This window comes from Syngnathus acus, chromosome 21 (assembly GCF_901709675.1).
Source record: "Syngnathus acus chromosome 21, fSynAcu1.2, whole genome shotgun sequence".
Classification (NCBI taxonomy): domain Eukaryota; kingdom Metazoa; phylum Chordata; class Actinopteri; order Syngnathiformes; family Syngnathidae; genus Syngnathus; species Syngnathus acus.
The window spans coordinates 2613606-2633514 of NC_051105.1; the positions used below are offsets into that span (position 1 = coordinate 2613606).

Below are 19909 nucleotides of genomic sequence, written 5' to 3' on the forward strand. Positions count from 1 at the left end.
ACAACCATGAATTAAAAACAATATTTACTGGTATATATATATTTGTATGTAAAAAAGAAAACAATAGTCACCTTAAAAATTTACATTCAAAATGCTACAGGTAATATTCCTAAACTTTTAAAGATGGGCCCACATCGTCCATTGTTGACTGTCCTCTCAGTTTAAGCTGCGTACTTGCAGTTCTTGAAAAAGAAACAAAATGGCCAAACTGTAAAGCTTTTATGTTGCATGTGTTGACCTCTTCACTTTGGGGGTTTCCATTGGGGCCTCCTTAGCAGTGGGTTCCTCGTGGTGTCCTCTCGAGGTTCTGCAGCCCAGGCAGCGACCACAGTTGAGCCGTCATTGTCGTTTACCTTTTCTGATGGGTCTGCGTTGCGGCGAGGCTCAACAGCAGAAGAATGTGTTCTGGGTAGACCTCTCCGGGGCCGTCTTTCATCCAGGAGGTCCACGGAGGGAGCTTCCTCCAACGTGTTCAGCCGGTGCAGAGGAAATCTCGCCTTGGACGAGGAGCGTGAGGGCGGGGCGAAGTGGGAACGTCTGGCAGGGAACGACAACTCCGACATGGTTTCGTGATTATCTGCAAGCAAAACAATCCAAATGAAACGTAGCGAGTGTCAAAATTAAAAATGATGCAAAAGAATCACAGCCTAAGTACAGCTCACTTGTTTTGAATTGAAGATTAAATGCAGATGCAAGTTTTTATTTTTATTCATTTATGTGCTGTTTTTATGTGAGATACATTTGAATTGAATCATTATTATTAAATTTTAAGAATATGCTCCTGTGTCATATTTTTGGCCATTAAGGTGGCATATAAACAACCAAGGTTTTTGTTTTTTCTCTCAGATGACTTGGTATAAAATGTTTGCACTTAGGTAGATGCGCTTTTCCTTGTCCACTTGCGTCGGGAAAAAAGTGGTGCAAACTGATCCAGCAGATGGCGCTACAGCTACACTACGTACTACACGTTTTATTATTAATAAACTAAACTTATTTAGGATGTTTTGAGTGCCATGAACAATAAATATGTGCTTTGCTCAATACATAATGTCTAAATTAAGTTGTTACACTAATACGTGAATCAATGATTTATCAAGATCAAGTCATGTAATTTACATTTGATCAATTATTTGTTTGAAAAAGCATACAAATGTAGAGTACGTATTGAATAATCCCAATTAGTGATGGCTAATGTGGCTATTATATCACTTCACTGGTTCTTTTATCTCAAACTAAATATTTTAGGTTGCATTACCTGACATGTTTCGGCTTGTACTTACGCCTTCATCAGATTTTGTTTGAGATAAAAGAACCAGTGAAGTGATTAACAAGTAAAAACAAAATGAACTTCGTACAACTAACTGTGGCAATTATAACAAAGTAAAATAATAATAATCATCATAGTGTAATATTTTTGGATCGCTGGCCCCTTGATTTAACATGAAAACTGCCTGCTCAATTTAAATTATGAAAACTGAGTAGCTAGTAATGCATAACATTAAACGTATGAAAACAGTGGTTTTCATTTTCATATTCGCTAAACGGCGTTCTCCCATTTGAATGAAAAAGAACAACGCACCAGTGTCACTCTGCCTCATAGGTGGGAAATTAGAGTCCAGGTTCTTCCCAGCAGGAAGTGAGAAGTACTTGTGCGATTTGGGCACCACCTTAAAATAAAGAAACAATAATAAATGCATTGTTTCTTTGCAGAGCGGGCACAGCAACCTCACACCAGCATGTCAAAGTTTACCGGCGTCTGGAAGCTTCCCGAGCGGAGGCTGCGTCGGATGCTGGAGTGACGTCGGATGAGAATCTCTTTGGCGCGACTGTCGTTGGGCAGCGCGTGCTTGCTGGTGTATGACGTCGTCTGATGGGAGAACCATAAGGAGCTTCTTGGTACCATTTGAAGTCTCCAAAAACCATCACACCAAAAAAACCTAGGAGCTAGTGTAGCTCAAGTTATTCAATTTTTGTCAACTGATAAGGCTTAAGTGTCATATGTCAGTGCCCCGCCAGATGGCGCTCTTCTTCCTTCACTGCAGAATCAGAGCGCCTCTATGGGTTATGCAAAATTGTGAATGAAGTCCTTTACACTGATACCTAAGGAGGAGTCAAATGCTTTGCTTCAGATGTAGAAGAAAAAAATGTACATTACATAATCACTGCGCTGTTCATAATTTCATATTTTTTGGGTGAATATTTGTATTCTAATGTATTATTGAGTAAACACTAAGGCCTCACCCTTTGTCTGATCTTGTACATGTTCTTAGCCAGAATGTCATGCATGCTCCTCAGGTCAGCAGCCAGGAATTTCTTCTTAGGCTTAGCAACTCCTTTCTTCTCCTCACTGAAATATTTTTGGGACAAAGCTCATCAGTTCATCACAACACAACAAATGGAGGGTAAAATCACACACAGAGACACAAGACAGCTTCATACTGCAGCGAGACGATGGATGGCGCGGCACTGATGTCTCCCGACACTGTGTCCAGGATCTCCATGGCGTTCTGCAGCTCCAGCTTCTTGTACAGCGCCACAATGCTCGACTCCGCACGGTTGTCCCGGATCAGGATTCGGCGCAGGATGCGAGTGTTGAACTTCATGAACCTGACAGTGACAGAAAAAGATAAATATTGAATACTATAAAAAAATATAAACATATATATCTGTATAAGTAAATGGCTAATAGAATGAGCACTTTAAGCCGCTGCTTTTTTCATCTGCTGGACTGACTTGTAAAAATTGTCACCGAATGCAAAGGACATTTGGTTTTGAATATGACACTTTTATCTCATGTGGCCTGACCGACGTCAATAAATGGATACTTGACTGACTCAAAAAAAGATAGATTTGTGAAGATTTGTGTTTGAGGACCCCTGGTATAGATGATAAGAGCTTCATTTTTGTAACAGTAAACTGTGAATATGTGAATTGTAGTCAATGAGTCAACAGACAATGAGGATTTCGGTAGAGAAAAACCAGTCTGGCCTGTGCAAAAGTGAACATGACACCACATCTAAACTTCCCACACTGTGCCACAGCAGACAATGGCGGCATGGTTGAAACAAAAGAATAAAAAAAAGAAGAAAAAGTAAAGTTTGACCAAGTATGTCAGTGAGACTCACTTGTCCTTCCAGTAAAAGTGACTCCACTGTCCACACAGGTCCTCGATGCCAGCGACGGTGTGTTCCATCAGCTAAGACCACAAAGGGGGATTTGTTCAGCTCCAAAAGCATACATTCAAATAACACCAATACATACCCTGCAATGAATTTCACCGTTGATGGTGTCCAGATTACGATTGGTTCTGCGCACGTTAATGAACTCGATCAAAGGCCGGATGCTGATGCCCTGCAAAGATCAGAAGAGAAGACAAAAGATGCTTTAACCCGCCCATTTATAACGACATCATCATCAAAATCTATAAAAAAAACAATTTTTAATTGCTTAATCTCTGATTAAAATGTGCTGTTGACCAGTGCAGTGACACCTTAAATTGTACGACTTTCCAATGTGACATACTGCCACCTACAGGATTGGAATGTAACAGCATGTCAGAGCTTTGTCGCGATGCAAGACTTTTTAAAGTCTTGAATTAACCCAACTTTTTTACTGCAGTAGCACTAGATCCTACTTTGAATTGACTTCATTCGTGACATCCGAAGAACAAAATATTGTCGTTAAATGAATACTCCTCTGACAGTCAAAAACAAGCATTATGTTTGTAAAGGCAAAATATTGGATGACATATGAACGCTTAGACAGTGTGTAAAAAGAAATAACATCAATCTCCTGTACTCCAGCATACGTTGCCTCATACCTGTATAAAAACGGTAAAGATGATGATGGCAATGGTGGCGGTGACAAAGAGCTGCTTGCGGCCGATGTTAACCGGAAGAGTGAAGGCCAAGGCGAATGAAATTGCCCCTCGAAGACCACCATATGCCAGACCAAACTGATCCTTTAGGTTGAAGGGTATGGTACGGAAGGGGTTGATGATTTGAGTCAGCACGAAGACACCTGCCAAGGAGGGGGCAAAGATTCAGTCTAAAAGTTGGCTTGAGATATAAAAATGCTCTTCAATTACGATATCAATATTTTTTCCAGCCTTCCTAGTATCAATATCTATTGCATCAATACTGAGCCTTGAGATTTACCATCTATTGCAATATCTTGTATCAACGTCGGTAACACAACATTCAAAAATTCACAACATTCATCATCTGTATTGGGTTAGTATCGATACTAAACTGCAAGAGATCATTATGCTTTTTTCCCCCCTTGCTTTAAAAAAAAAAAAACAGGCAGTGGCGCAAAAAAATCTTCAGCCCCGCGTCCTTACCGAGACCCCTCCAGAGAAAGGCAAAGAGCAGCGTGAAGAGGATGTAGCCCCAGTTCCACTCATGCTCTGTCGTTATGGTGACCACGCCCAGGAAGAAGAAGATGAGCGTTTCCGAGATGGAACCCAGCATCTTGACCACGTGGCGGATGGTGGTGCACGAGCGCTGAGAAACGTTTTCCTCCACATAGTACTTCATGGTGAGTGCGCACGTCACGATGCTGACGGAGAGGGAAGATGTATTGAAACCAGTATCTTTGTCGTTCACAACCAACTTTTGAAAGGAAATACTGTGGTTCACAAGAAGTAACCTACCAAAAAAGACATCTCGCACCATTTTTGTCACTGATTGTCTACTCACGCCATGATGGACGAGATGGCGAAGAGCTCCGCCACCAGGTAGGCCAGGTAGCTGTACATGAAGATGAAGAGCGGCTCGATCTCCCGCACCTTGGAGGTGAACCTCGTGGTGAAGGCCGCCACAATGCCGAACAAAACGCCGAAGGCCATGCCACCCGAGCCCACCACAAAGAAACGGGCCATGCCCAGGAACACGTCCACCGGTTCCACCACCGGCATTTCCGCTATGAAGTTGAACATGTTGTACAACACCTGCAACAAGGGAGCAATTTGCAATATAAAGCTACTGTGAAAAATTGATAGCCAATAATAGCAGGATACAGCAATTATGCAAGAATCAATACACTAGAATAAAATCATCTATGAAAGTCTAATCGGCATATCATAGGATACAATAGACGACAAATATTTGTATCACTTCAAGTATTGATTTATTATGCAATGAAAACAATGTGAAATACATGCGTAGTTAAAACAAATTTAAAAAACATATTAAATGTATAAAAAATAGAAACATTAGAAACACAAAAAAGATCAAAAATGATTTTTTTCGCCACCCAAAATGTGACTGTTTTGCCAAATTCATTTTGTCAATATTTGTAAAAGCGTTTGGATCAAATCTGATCATTCATGCCAATCAGGATTGTTTAGCTAGTCGCCACTTAACAGGAAGCCTCTAATCCTTTATATTTATACGTGCATATGAATGTTAAACTAACTATTGTTTGAGTTTGAAAATAGAAATGTGACTTGATCTCGAAAACAAAAGCAAAACAAGGAACACTTTGAGATCTTTGTGAAGAAATATCTTGAAACAAAACACTGAAGTGTATTCTACAAAACTGGAAACCACATGTATGAAATAATATTTTAATATTTGTGCCCCTATGGAAAGAGCAGATATGGCATCAGTGAAGCCGGTTTTTAGTGTGGAGATCTCCAAAACAATACTAATGATTCAATCAAAAAGGCTCTGTGATATTGTCAAAGTTAGCATTGATATCTTTTTTTTTTTTTTGAAGTCTTACGTTGGCCTCAGTACAGTCTCCAAGTGTACCTAATAAAGTGGGTCCAAGTAACTTCTTTATTGATGACTAAATGTTTGCCTTCATTTTGTCTAGACTACCTGTAGAGTGCATAGCCGTTAAAGACAAGTGGCCACTACAAAGCAAGTTACATGTAGACTACAATAAGATAAGAGGGGGGGGGGGGGGGGCACTGTGGGATGGGGGAAACTTCAGTCCAGTTTCGGATGATTTGCGGGCAAACTCCTCCCATAACATTTGCCAGAGTGCCCTCACAAACTGGTTTGACGACATCTAAGCAAATAAACTCCCAACAGCAAAGCGGAATGTTTATCAACGATGTTTCCAAGAACGTTACTTTGAGCCAACTTCTTTAAATCGAGATGCCCCAAACATTGCGTTACGCACACAAAAGGCAAAACCGACCACAGAAATGCAGCGAAACCTGAGCTAAGCTCGGAGGGGAAAGAATAGAGAAACACAATGGTATGTCTAGCTTTCATGTAATTGACAATAAAAAGGGGCCAAACTGGAGTTTCAAAATGGAGGGTGGAGTGGTTGGCTTGGTGTAAACAAAAGAAACGCAAAAGCTACGTTTGCAAGATGTGCTAGGAAAAAAAAATGGGAAGCTTTTTGTGGTTCCTCACCCAAATTCTAGATTTACTGTCCCCTCAGGTCTCATTTTGTGGTGGGTAAAAACATTGGTACAAACTTCTGTCCACAACCCACATTGTCTCATGTCACCAAAACAAGCAACAGGAGAAAACACCATCAACAACTCACCACAGTGACGGCGTCGTTGAAGAGACACTCTCCGAACACCACGATGTAGAGCTGCTCATTGACCGACACATCCTCGAAGACGCTCAACACGGCCACGGGATCCACTGCTGAGATGATGGCGGCGAACAGCAGATTCTCCTGCAGGTTGATGTCCTGCACTCCGAACGCCTCGATCTGGCATATGGCGAACAGTGACATGCCGATACCGACGCTGTTCCACAGGGTTCCCACCACTGCAAACCACAGCACCTACGTACACACGCAGACATATTAACCTCGGTATCACTGCGAGACCTTTCGGGTATTCTGAACAGACCGTCCCGATGTTCTCAAAGAAAGGCCTGGTGGGCATGAAGTAGCCCGAGTCCAGGACGATCGGGGGCAGCATGTAGAGGAAAAAGACGTCGCTGGTCAGCACGGCGGGGGGTTCCTCGTTGACGGAGTGCATAATGGCGCCCACAATGAGGCCGATGCTGATCAGCAGGCATGACTCGGGTACCCAAACGGTGATCTTGTTGTACACGTGAAAGCCTGAGAGAGGAGAGCAATCTTCTGAAATCCTGTTACCAGCATCATTTTGATCATATCGGCACCATCCGGAGCAGTTGTGATTTATAAGTTGTCAGAGTGGCTGTCATGTTACATTTATTTAAGCGAAAGGACTGTAAATGGTAATACCAACAAATGCAAAATACCATTGACATCATGGTTAAGATTGACATTTGATGTTTTAAAAAGCAGAAGATATTTGAACACTTGTAGACAGATAATGCAATATTACACATGGGCATATATTCTTTATCCTCTCCAGAAAAAAATGCATTTTACAGAGTCACTTAACAGTAGTAGCTTGAAAAATTGTTCTTGGCGTCTGCATGATTATACTGCCGGAACACCAGAAGGAATAGCCCAATGATTGCGACATTTAATTACGATGCACAAATTGTTAAAATTACATCTTGAGTTTCTAAGATCAGTGAAAGCTTTGTATTTTGTGTCAAGATAAGTTTTGCTTCTGTCTAGTTTTCAAAATGCCTATTGTATATTATTGACACTTACCGATCTTGGCAAAAGAGGCGAGTAGCACCCAGAGCGTTATCTCAAAGGGAATTTGGATTCTCAGGTAGTCCATGGTGAAAACGGGTAAATTGTCCTTTTCGGACTCAGGATATGCTTGGGGCCCGTCCGGCTGGACCGGGGGCACCACCGTGACACCACCGCCAGCAGGAACACCGCCCAGCGTGGGCTGAGATGAGATCTCCCCCGCGGAGCCATGCAAGACGCTTAAAACACCACAAATAAGAAGCAAAACGTGCCAAGGTCTCCTGAGGTGAGGATCCATTTTAAGTGTCCGTCGCGGAGAGTTGCGCTCACCCAATCCAGCAGGCAACTAATTAAGGCGACAACTACTTTAAACACGCATTATATTTTCCTCGCTGAAACATTCCAAAGCGACAGCGACATGTTTGCCAAATGTCTGGTGCCTCCCTTTGGTGTGTCTGCTTTCTTCCAAAGTTGAGCACTACTCAGAGTACACCTGTGGAAAAGTCTACCTGGGGCGCGTGCACGAGTTCCTCTACATGGGCGCGGTCACGACTGATTGAATGTCACGTGAACTGATGGGCCCTCACTGGATCAGTTTCCGTGGACGCGCAAATTTCAACTTCCCGTTTTGTTCAACAAAACAGGTTCATCCCAGTTGACTTGTTAGTCTAAACATTTCAGATGATTAAATACACTTTAATGACATATTGCAACCTTTTAGTCTTGCATTTTCTACTAAACATTAGTCCTCGATGAATGGTCAAATCATTTGCTTACATTTTCATGATACTGTAATGTTTTCATACAATTTTACAAATTACTAAGATTTTAGTCAATTGGTTTAAGAGTTTTGAATTAATTTGTCGGCAAGGGCAGACAGGTTTAGTATTGTGCGACAATATGTCATTCTCACTGGTGTATTTCGACTTAGATTATTTTAAAACCGAGTATTACGAAATATAAAGCTCATTAATGATGGAAAATATTTTGAATAGGTTTATCTTCATTTTATTTTTCACAAAAATCTGGCATGAGCATGGACATGTTTACCTATTACATCCACTATGCATGCTGATTGTAATTCTGACATTACTTTTACTAGTTTATTAGTTCCTCGTATGTTTTTGATCACAAAAATCTGAAATATTTACGAAAGTAAAGCATAATTGCTATCACATAGTTCAAACACAATGTTTTTTGTAAAAATAACATGTCATGAATACAAAAATTAAGAGTGCACAGTAGTACAGGAGGCTACAACGTTATCCTCGACTGACTGCTTTTTAAAACCAAATAATAACGGTGTTCTTAAATACGGCAACAATGGCGATGTCACAATTGCGTATGCCACGGCACCATGGAGGCCACAAATGAACCAGCAGCAGTCGAGAACGTTTATGAAGGCAGCTTCAAAGCAGACCTTTAGCTCCCTCTAGTGGCTTTAAAGTGACGTTGCAGGGTGTCACAGGGAGTCGGGGCGAGTCTCGTGCAGCCTGCAGACGCCGTCGAGCAGCCAGGATGGGTGCGTGCAGCAACGCTCGCCTTACGATGACAACACGTCTTCTTCCTTGATTCTCCCAAAGGTCAGATTTCTTACATTTACATGAAATACCTGATGACGTCACGCATTCAGAGCGAGAAGATGCTGCTGCTAAATGAAAAGCGATGTGGCTGTTTTTGTTTTCATCTGTGCTCCCCCTCTCTCCTCCCCCTCCTTCGTTTTGTAAGCATCAGCAGACATCATGACGGAAATTTGTAATAGTGTATATTATTGTGTAACTGTGTGACACTACTACACACAGTAGCCGTTCAAGTGATGCAAGCATCCAAGTAAACAGACGAGATGACACACCATGTTTCATGCGGGATTAAAATCCAGGCCATTGGTTGTGGATTATTAGGAGGGAAGGGGGATGTTTTCATTTATTTACAACTCGATTTGGCGCCTTTGAGTCCTTTTTGGTGGACCAAAAAGACATTGACAAAGTGGCGCTTGAGGGTACCACCCCAGTGACAAATCAGTGTTGCAGAGGTAGTCAACCTGAGGTCCATGGGCCACGTACCTCCCGCAGTCATATTGGATCCGGTCCGCTCTGCTAATATGAAACAAAACACCAAATTTGATTTCTGTAGGAGTGTGAATGCGGAAATGTGGGAAAAGACATGCCATGTGACATTATAGGGCAAAGTTTTTTGCTTTAGTTGGATTTGTTTTTCCTCAAGGGAAATGTGTGTGCTAAGTCAAAGTTCAAACTTAAAGACTGATCAATGATTGAGCAAATAAACACTCTGTAGCTTTTCTCCGCACTGTGATGCTGTGACGTCAAGAATGTGTGACACATCCTGGCGGCATGTTTTCTGGGAGCCTCATGATGCGGCTTAATGTTAATGATGCGTTTCTATTGAGAACCCGGTATTTGGGGGGAACAGCTGGTGCTGACTGCATCTGTAGGCTTCTAGCAGGGAACTGACTGGAGATCTGCAGGCAGTGCTACAAAAAAAACCTAAATAGAAATGAAATGACGTCCATAAAGGTGGAGTGGTGAATGATAGCTGAACCTGGATGAGCCTTAGCTCTGTAGTTGTATACTCCACACTCCACTTTGCTGCAGTGACCCTCAGTCAGTGATGAAATCAGCATCTTATGTGAAGAAGTTACCACCGTCAATCTCCACGATTGTTTTTTGCTGGCGTGTCTGGTTCCAACTAATGCATTCAAAGCAACATGATGTTTGCTTTCCTCATATTTGTGGGGGGGTCGCTTAATGAGCGACATAATGGAGAAGCTCGCCACATGCATCTGAGGATGGTGGTGGTTGTCAAACACATGTCACCACAATGATCTGTGACTCCCTGGGTCGATGTACCAAACCGACTGTGACACTCCTACAGAGCATCCCACCGTGTCTCGGGCAGTTTTATCCCAAAAACCAACATTCACATTTTCTTTTCACACACACAGGCTATATGAGGTATATCATCTGTGACTGAGCAGAAGAGCAGCATGTGTGGGACTGGGCGGGTGACGTCAAAACAGACTCATATGTAAAAATAGAGCGCCATGGCGGATGCTCTTACACATGAACACACAATGACATACGCACATTGAAACTCACACACACACACGCATGATTAAAGCACTTCTGTATCTGTTGGTGTAAAGTCACATCATCATCTACTGTATATTGAAGTTCTGTTTTACAGGACACTAATTTGGATTTTTTTTTTTTTTAAACTTACCTTAGAGGATTTTACAATTAATTAGGCATATTTTTTATTTACAGTTTAGACAGTGGAGACAATCACCATTTTTATGACTCCATTACTCATTTTGTAATATATTTCCCCCCAATTCTTTTGAAATAGTTTTTGATTATTTGTTTTTACCTTTTTTTACAAACATTGTTATTAGCATTTTATTTTTATTTTACCCATCCTACAATGTAGTCAGTGGTCAATGTAGTATTTTTATCATAACAATCATTATTATTATTATTATCAGTAGTAGTAGTGGTACCTTGCAATGATGCTTTTTAAAATTACAATTTATTTTATGAGCTTTAAAAACTTCTCTTCAGACTTCAATTTCAGAAATATTTATCAAATTTCCCATCTCACCTAAGGTTATAGGTGTGGATGGGACCCCATTGTTACTTTATTTCCCATTCCCAGGTAACTAGCAACTGGTCATGTCGTATTGGGAAAAGTATAGGGACACACCTCACTTATGTTTTGATTCATTCTATGCTTCCAATTTTCTGAGCAGTTTGTGGAACAAAAATATTCCACCTTTTAACATGAGCAGATTGAGCAGGGGTATTTTTAGTCATGTGAAAGTTCACACTGGGAAAGCTTTGCCACTGCCTACATTTGCACATCAACAGAGTCGGCGCATGGAAGCAGATAATTTAAATGCAGCCAGCTGGGTGAGAGGATGATGTCAGCATCATTATCATCAGTGTCTGTGTCATCTGTCTCCATGGCGACATCAGACTTACACCCACTCCTCTTCCTCTTTGCCTTTCATTAGTGACTCATGCGTAACTGCTGAGGTCATCGCACGAGACGTCCATATCGCAAGGGAAGTTCAGGTTGAAGGTTCACTTGAAATTTCTTCGGGGTCCTTACCAAAACCAAAAAAAAAAAAAAGGATGCATCCACAGCCGCGACGTGACCCGTCCATGTCTGGGAAAGAGCGCAGCCCCCGTCACAGGCCGTGGTCAGTCTACCGGGCCAACACGTTTGATCTTTCATCGGAGATGATGGGGCTGGCTCTGTCAGGTAACCATGTGACCGTATCCGTGGTAACACTGCTCCATTTATGACAAAAAGCTATTCCAATTGAGCTCTCCATCTCTTCGGTCTACAGGCAACAGTCAGGACACGGACGAGCCAGTGTTAGAGTTCACTTTGGGTAAGAATGTGTTTTGGAGATGGACTTTGGACATGAACTTAGACCTCACAAATCCAGTATTTTGTTTAATTTATGAAAGGAGCCAGGGAAAGAATGAGTGACTGCTCTACAACTTCCTGTTTCCTCCAGTCTGCAGCGAGCTGGTCACACCCACTGTGGACCGTAAGCCCAGCAGCTTTGTGGCCGTCAGCTGCACCACTCCCCCCCAAGCCTTCTGGACCAAACACTCTCAAACAGAAATTATTGAGGTACACAAACCTTCCTCGCTCCTCTTAAGGACAACATAGACCTTCTTCCATGTTGCCTGCAGGGGACGAGTAACCCCATCTTCTTGAGCAGCGTGGCCTTCTTCCAGGACTCTCTAATCACACAGCAGACGCAGGTCAAGCTCTCTGTCTATGATGTGAAGGATCGCTCCCAGGGCACTGTAAGTCACATCCGGATTTTTTGGTGTCACGATCAAACCAAAACGTTTGGTGAACTCTCGGAAATACCGCTTGTGCCTTCTGTCAAACAGATGTACTTGCTGGGCTCGGCCATATTTTCGTTGAAGGAGCTCCTGCAGGACAAACACCATCGTCTGCACCTGGCTCTCAGGTACCATCTCAGTGTTTTCCTCCTTTCAAGTGACCCCCCCATCTGGACTGGGGATCCCGCTCATTGAGTTTACTTCCAGGTCGGCCGAGAATGAGCGCGTGGGCAACCTCACAGTCATCGCCTGGCAGATTGAGGAGAAACATGAGCAGAAAGCTTCGGTCGCCAAACTACAGCGAGGAGACACCGTTAACGGAAGGGTGAGTGGAATTGCTTGTAGACCATACATTGCCTTTTTAAAAAAAAAAAAAGGTCAACATCCAGGGGTGGCAAGTAACAAAGTAGAAGTACCTTGTTAATGTATTTTTTGTTAATCACTAAACAATGTTAGCAAAGCTTTGTGACAGAGTTGTTTCAATAGCTAAAAACCAAGCCGATGCTAGCTGGCTCTCTAACGCTATTTTCTCACTATGAGACTATAAGTCAGGTATCATATATACATTCATTTATTATCAAATATTAGTTTTTTCTTTTGTACATTTCAGTGTCTTTTGTTCCACTAAAATGGTAGGGTATTTAGAAAGTATCTAGACTTCTTCCGACATAGAATGTGTGAATACTTTGCCTCAGTATGTTGAAATGAAAAGTCATATCGGGAATAACAATGGGGATACGGTTCTAGATGGTTCTTCCAGTCGACGAAAGCCTGACTGAATCTAAAGGCATCAAGTCCAAGTCTTCGTCCCTGTGTAAAGACCCCCTGCTGAAGGCCGGTGAGTATCATCAGAGAGCATCCGAACTTCAAGAAAGTTTTGATGGTGTCACGCCGATGTTTCCGGTCAGTGTTCGGAGGTGTCATGTCGCACACGTACCGTTTCCCCACGACGGACGGCAACCATCTCCGCGTCCTCGAGCAGATGGCTGAGAGCGTGCTCTCCCTGCACATCCCTCGACAGTTTGTGAAGTTGCTTCTGGAAGAAGACGCTGTCAGGTAACATTGCCAGATAATTATTTGAATGGTATTAATAATCGTCAGCTAGAACACTAAATAGGAAGAATCCAGCCATAGTGCAAATACAGTAAACTGCTCAGGGCCCTTTACATGGTATCTGGAAATTCGTGTCTACCTGGTTCCACTTCACTTCCTCTTCTGTTTTGATCACCAATTTTCCCCTTTTCCATCACCGGAATCCGTCTGCAATATTCAATTGAGAGTGGCGATGATGTCTCTGAGCGTTATTAACGCATACAACTTCTGGTTGCATTTCATTTCATTTCCCTGAGACTGTCCACCTTTCACCTCACAGGTGTTGTGAACTGGAAGAACTGGGCGAGTTGTCTCCGTGCTGGGAGAACCTCAGGAGGCAGATCATCACTCAGTACCAGACCATCATTCTCACATATCAGGAGACCATTAGTGACCTGCATGAATACAAAGGTAAGAGCCACAAGTTGAATGTATAGCATATACAGGAACACAACATTTAAGCAAAGCCACGTTATTCTAGATAGAAGGAAATAAACACATTACAAAACTTTTACTCTTCATGCTTTGGTAGGTGATCATGTTTTGGTTGGTAACTGAGTTCAAATGAAAATAAGCAGTAGCCTTTCTTCTCTTTCAGGACCTTCTTTTAAATCCAGCACACTGAAGGCTGAGCGCAAGTTGGAATTTATTCCGACAAATTTGCACATCCAGAGGATGAGAGTACAAGGAGATTCCGGCTATGGTAACTCACTCACAATCCAATGACATCCAGTAATTAAGAGCCGAGTATTATTATCTTCGTTAAGGTGGAATTTTTGACACCTTTCTTGCATTGGATCTTATTAGATTGGGCACCTAATATTTTTTGACAGAACTGTAACGTATTTAGCGTTGATGTCACTGACCCTTGCCCCGTGTCGTTCGATCAGACCACACGTACGACGTGGTGACTAACGGCGCACCCGCTGCACATCATCAAGGCTTTAAAGTCTGCGGCCTGAGGAAGCTCCTGCAAAAGCTTGAAGAGGCCAGACAACAGTAAGTAGGACGCATTTACTCCGCGCACCCACATTGAGAATAAACAGCACCCTTTTCCTGTTTTTTTTTTGCACTGCCAGCTCCTACGAGGAAGAAAGGTGAGACTGATGATGTCATTGGTGTGGCCGCACATTTACCTCCCAAATCGAAATGGTTTTGCATAGTTCCGCCGGGCCGAGAGGAATGGCGTACCAGCCGCAGGATATCGTCAGAGCAAAGGAGCTGATTGGCCAAATTAACACGCTGAAGACCCAAGTGTGCTACTACATTGAGCGTCTGACCAGAGCGGCCAAGGAGCGCTCGGCCAACGCGCTGGAGAGAACTTTAGCTGTCCTCAAGGAGAAGGTTTGCACAACAATGAGGATTTGCTTCTTTTGCGCTGCTTTAGAGCGCCTCGTTGTTGTGGGGTGGGGAAAAGCCCTGAATTGTGAGGCGCACGTGCTAACCACTGCTCTGCTGTGCTGCCTCTTACTCAACATTTAAGTTTTACTGAACAATCTATCTGCTGGCCTCTTTCAGACTCGCCAGTTGGTGAGCGTATGCGACTCCAAGCTCTTGTCCTCGGCCATCATCGCCCTGGCCGCCGCACGCCCAGCGTACGCCCTGCAAGGCACTCCGTCCCCTTCCTCATCCTCCCTCTCGCCTTCCTCGCGCTCGCCCTCGCGCTCGCCGGCTCACCACCCATCGTCCCCTTCGAGGGTGGCTACCTCGCCCTCCCGCCTCGCCACCCCCCCTGACAGCATCGACGCGATTAAAAACAAGCGAGCCTCCTTGAATGCGGAGGAGTGGGTACGAGAACGTCCACGAGCCTCATGTGTGGACTTGTTTACGAATCTTTATCCTAATGTGTGTGCAGGAGAAGGTGTGGCTGAATGTGGACAAGAGTCTCGAATGTGTTATCCAGAAGGTGGACAGGATGCTGCGAGGGGATCAGCTACAGAGCGACAGCAGCTCTGATGATGTGTTTGCGTTGGCCAGTGAAGACACTACAAACAGCAAAAAAGGTCAACCTCTTATGTTGTCATAGTCGTCGAGGAGTCATTCACACATGTATTACTGCAAGAATGAAGTATCCATGGTAAACTAACTGTACGTGATTAACATAAAACAGCGGTGCATTGACTTTATCGTCAGCATTAAAATAAATGGAAATACCAGCAATCTGTTCCAGTTCCACAAAAGCACCAACGAAAGAATCGAGCATTTGTTCAAATATGAAACACTGCGCTAAACAGTATCACACAATGACGTTTCCCCTCGTTTGTGCGCCTTGGCCACCAGGGCGAAGTGTCGATTCAAATTTGAAATTGGTGACTAAAAACAGCTTCAATATATATTGAAATGTTTGTCGGCAGCATGGTGTGGCACTGGTTAGCACGTCCACCTCGCACTTAGGAGGGTGCAGGTTCGATTCTAACTCTGGCCCTCCCTGTGTGGAGTTTGCATGTTCTCCCCGTGCCCGCGAATTTATTCTGAAAAACAAATGCTCACATTTTGACCACATCTCCCGGCATGCAAGAAAAGAAACACTTGAATAAACATGTGTTGACTCATACTCCCTCTCCCTGCTTAGGGAGCAGTCCTGAGCGGGGAAAAACATCTCCAGGTAAGGCCTGAATCAAGACTATCAAGTTTACTTCATCGTGCATGATGTCACTCAAGATCTCCACATACTTGACTCTGTGGGTACAACGAAATTTACGGAGTCTGTCTTTGGAATTGTTGGAGGCATTGATTAAAAAAAGAAGGGGCTAATCCAAACTATGGTGTGTTAAGAGGGAAACTCCAACATCAATAAATGAAATGCACTATATACATTCATTTAATAACTATTAATGCTGCGCTTGGGTATTTCCATGGATTTATTTTGTAGGCATAGGGGTAGATTTGATTTTTCCACAGAGAGGTATAGAATAAATATACAATAGAATAATAATGTAACATTTATAAATAAATACAATTAGTGAGTGATTGACACCCCGGCTAAAAAGGTTCATAATTTCTCTTGGAGCATTTCAGAACAAACGGCTAAAACGCGACTAGGCGGGTTTGTCAGCAAACAATGAAGGATGGCTTGGAAAATAAGGTGTGCTGTACCACAAACGTTGCCTCTTTCCCGCAGGCGAGTGGGCCGAGGCCCTGCACCCTCTTCTCTCCACGCTGAGCGACCGCGCCTCGCTAATGAGCGACAAAGCCAAGAAAGCCATGGTGTTCCTCCTCATGCAGGACAGTGCCCCTACCATCGCCATGAGCCTCACACTGCAGTACCGCCGCGACGTTGTCTTCTGCCAGACGGTCAGTTCTCTGCGGCCGCCTGCAACGGGATGAAAATGAAGATTTTTGCTGGTGTGCTTACAGCTGACAGCTCTTATCTGCGGCTTCGTCCTCAAGCTGAGGAACAGCCTGTGTGACTCGGGCTTCCTCAAGCAGCTCCACACCATCGGCCTGTTGGTGCAGTATGAGAGCTTGCTCAGCACCTACGGTAATGTGTGAGTGTGCACGGACGTACGCTTGCTTATCCTAATACTCCACCCCAGCGCGAAAATTTTCAAATGCATGTTTTTAAGATGATAATGAGGGTTAGCCATCCATCCATCCATTTTCTGAGCTGCTTTTCCTCACAAGGGTCCACTTTTACGCCAAGCGTAGATTACGTTCTATCACCATTTGAGCACGTGCGTCAGTGGTGAGACTGCTTTATATCCAATGTGTTTTGGCACCTTTAGGTGAGGAGCTTGCCATGTTGGAGGACATGAGCGTCGGGGTGACCGACCTGAGGAACGTCACCTTTAAGATCACGCAAGCGAGTACGGTCTTCAGTCCGGACATGCTTCCCGTCATCACAGGAAACAGGAACGGCTTTAATGTCAGGGTCCCCATCCCCGCCGCCATTTTTGACGGTCTGCCGCGGGAAATCCAAAATGGCATGCTGCTGCGCGTGCAACCCGTCCTCTTCAACGTAGGCATCAATGAGCAGCAAACGCTGGCTGAGAAGTAAGTTATAGTCGTTAAGACAGAATTACTATAAAAATGCAGATTGAATAGGAATTCAATCAAGTTCAGCAAGTTTCCATGTTCGAGTGGACGAATAATATTGATTCATTTGATGATTGTTGGTGTGCGTGCAGGTTTGGTGACACATCTCTGCAGGACGTAATCAATACGGAGAGCATGGCTCGTCTCAGCTTGTACTACGACCACTTTAAAGAAGTCCTGCCGGAAGATTGTCAGTCCACTCTGCTTTAAAGCATCAAGACGGCAGTAAAAATGTCTCCCTCACCTCCACTGTTGGTTCTCCTCGTAGGTCTTCCTCGCTCACGCAGCACCACCAATCTGCCCGATTTGCTCAAACAGCTTAGCCACAACGTCAACGCCAAAAAGAGCAAGAATGTGGAGATTTTGTGGCAGGCAGCAGAGGTACACTGCTTAAACAAATCGTCAACCTCTGTGACCTCATATTTGGACCCAAAAATATACATGTCTGCTGCAGGCGTGCCGACGCCTGAACGGCGTGCGCTTCACAAGCTGCAAGAGTGCCAAGGACCGCACGGCTATGTCGTTGACACTGGAGCAGTGTCACATCCTGCAGCAGGAACACGCTTTGGCGCCGCAGGTCTTCTACCAGGCCCTGGACTGTATGCGCAGGTCAGTTGCTCGCCAGATGCTTATCACTCCTAAGCTTAACCCTAACCCACTCGTTCTTGCAGCGAGGGCTGTAGACGGGAGAATACGATGAAGAATGTGGGATGTCGCAAATACGCCTTTAACTCACTCCAGCTCAAGGCCTTCCCCAAAGAATATCGCCCCCCGGAGGGCACGTACGGGAAAGTTGAATCCTAACTGGAGAAGAAAGATTGACAAATTTACAGCATACACGCACACGCACACAGTGACAGTTGTTGTGTTTAGTCACCAATAAGGAGATTTGTTTATTTCCAAGTGCTATTGTAGATTGTTTTCTAGTGATTTTGCTTCCTTTCAGTTGAATTACAACAAAGGACTATTAGTGGCAAACTGAAGAAAAAAAAACCACTACAAGATTAGGAGTAATCATTTAAGAACACTCAAGTATTATCCGGGGGAAAAAATGAATACTTTTAAAAAAACAATTATTTTTATTCCTCTTGACTCAAATTTTAACAAGCGGATTTCAAAATTCTCCTATTCTCACAATATTACAACTTTAACAATGAAGATCTAAGACTTTATTCTCATGACATTTTTAATGTTAAAACTATACATATATAAACTTTATTCTATTTTTTTGCTTCAATCTTGAAACTGTCAAACTATTCTCATAATTATGACTAGTCTTGTGAGATTGGTTTAATTTTACAAATCAATATAACACTCATCTAGAAAATATATTACTTTATTCTCAAATTAAGACTAATCTTGAAAATAAAACTTAATCCTCACAAGATTACAATTTTAATCTTAAAAATATGACTTTTATGTCTTGATTGAAAATATGCAGCATAATTCTCAAAACAGTACAAATTTAATCTAAAGAAAATTCGACTCTCTTCAGTTTTCTTTTTCCCCTTCACTCTGTGTCCAAATCAACAGGATGCATCCTCGGTCGGCAGCTTTTACGGTTGCATGACTTCACTTCCGGGACACCCGATTGCAATTGCTGTCGAAATTGATATGGTCCACAGAGACTATGTACATGTGGAGCTTTTGAAGGCGTCCAAAGACCCAGCCTACCAATTGTCTTTTTAAAATCTTTCTGGAACTGACGTCACACAGCTGAAAAATGCTACCTTCACAGACGCACTCTTTGAATTTGGACAGCTTCAGTTTGGTCCTAATACTTCTTCATGCATAGCAATCTACTGATAGGTCTTTATTTTTCTTTACCTAAATGCCACAGATTATGATAGAATGAGTAAATGTGCAGGAAAACAGATTGCATGAAATGTTACAAGCGCACCAGATGTGAATTGAATGTTATTTGATTGCACACTGGAATCTCTTGAAGTGCTTGGAGGATAAGAACCCCATTCAGCATGTATTTGTTTGAGTTGCCGCATTCAGCGGAATTATGCACATTGTTACAAAAAAGTTATTTTGCACGGGATTGAGAAAAAGTTAGTGTTGCGGTAAAGCAGAAATTGTATTAAGCTTTAACAGCACCTCCTTTGTTGCTGCCAAAGCAGGCCCCATGTACCTCACTGTACTGTAACAGACACTGCCAATTTTAATTTAGAAAGTTATTTTGCTTAGCGCTATTTGTGTTCATGTATGTTATTAAGATTATTGCATAAATTACATGCGCATAGGTGGAAGAGCTTGTAAAAATGGCTGCTGAATAAAAGATGGTCAACTTCAAAAATGGGTGAGAAAAATATGTGGCCTGAAATGTTTATTTCTTGTTTTCT

At 43.0% G+C, this 19909-nt stretch overlaps 2 protein-coding genes across 2 annotated transcripts; one reads left to right on the forward strand and one right to left on the reverse strand.

The window, feature by feature from the left end:
- Positions 1-5: 5 nt before the first annotated feature.
- On the reverse strand, positions 6-8073 carry slc9a2 (solute carrier family 9 member 2). Its single transcript, XM_037239608.1, has 13 exons — positions 7567-8073; positions 6824-7038; positions 6508-6756; positions 4701-4951; positions 4343-4560; positions 3821-4020; positions 3262-3351; positions 3126-3196; positions 2440-2607; positions 2242-2347; positions 1751-1867; positions 1580-1667; positions 6-577 (listed from the first exon to the last, which is right to left on the reverse strand). Exons 1-13 carry the CDS (start codon positions 7847-7849, stop codon positions 243-245), a joined length of 2391 nt encoding a protein of 796 aa, XP_037095503.1. The 5' UTR covers positions 7850-8073; the 3' UTR covers positions 6-242.
- Positions 8074-9003: 930 nt separating this feature from the next.
- Positions 9004-19030, forward strand: inpp4aa (inositol polyphosphate-4-phosphatase type I Aa). The gene is made up of 24 exons (XM_037280912.1): positions 9004-9134; positions 11582-11832; positions 11921-11965; positions 12095-12213; positions 12276-12392; positions 12483-12562; positions 12642-12759; positions 13182-13272; positions 13343-13490; positions 13807-13937; positions 14125-14229; positions 14417-14525; positions 14606-14623; positions 14690-14870; positions 15045-15314; positions 15382-15529; positions 16099-16131; positions 16648-16820; positions 16884-17007; positions 17252-17519; positions 17654-17751; positions 17830-17942; positions 18016-18170; positions 18233-19030. The coding sequence occupies exons 2-24, from the start codon at positions 11703-11705 to the stop codon at positions 18363-18365; spliced, it is 2907 nt and encodes a 968-aa protein (XP_037136807.1). The 5' UTR covers positions 9004-9134; positions 11582-11702; the 3' UTR covers positions 18366-19030.
- The last annotated feature ends 879 nt before the right edge of the window (positions 19031-19909 follow it).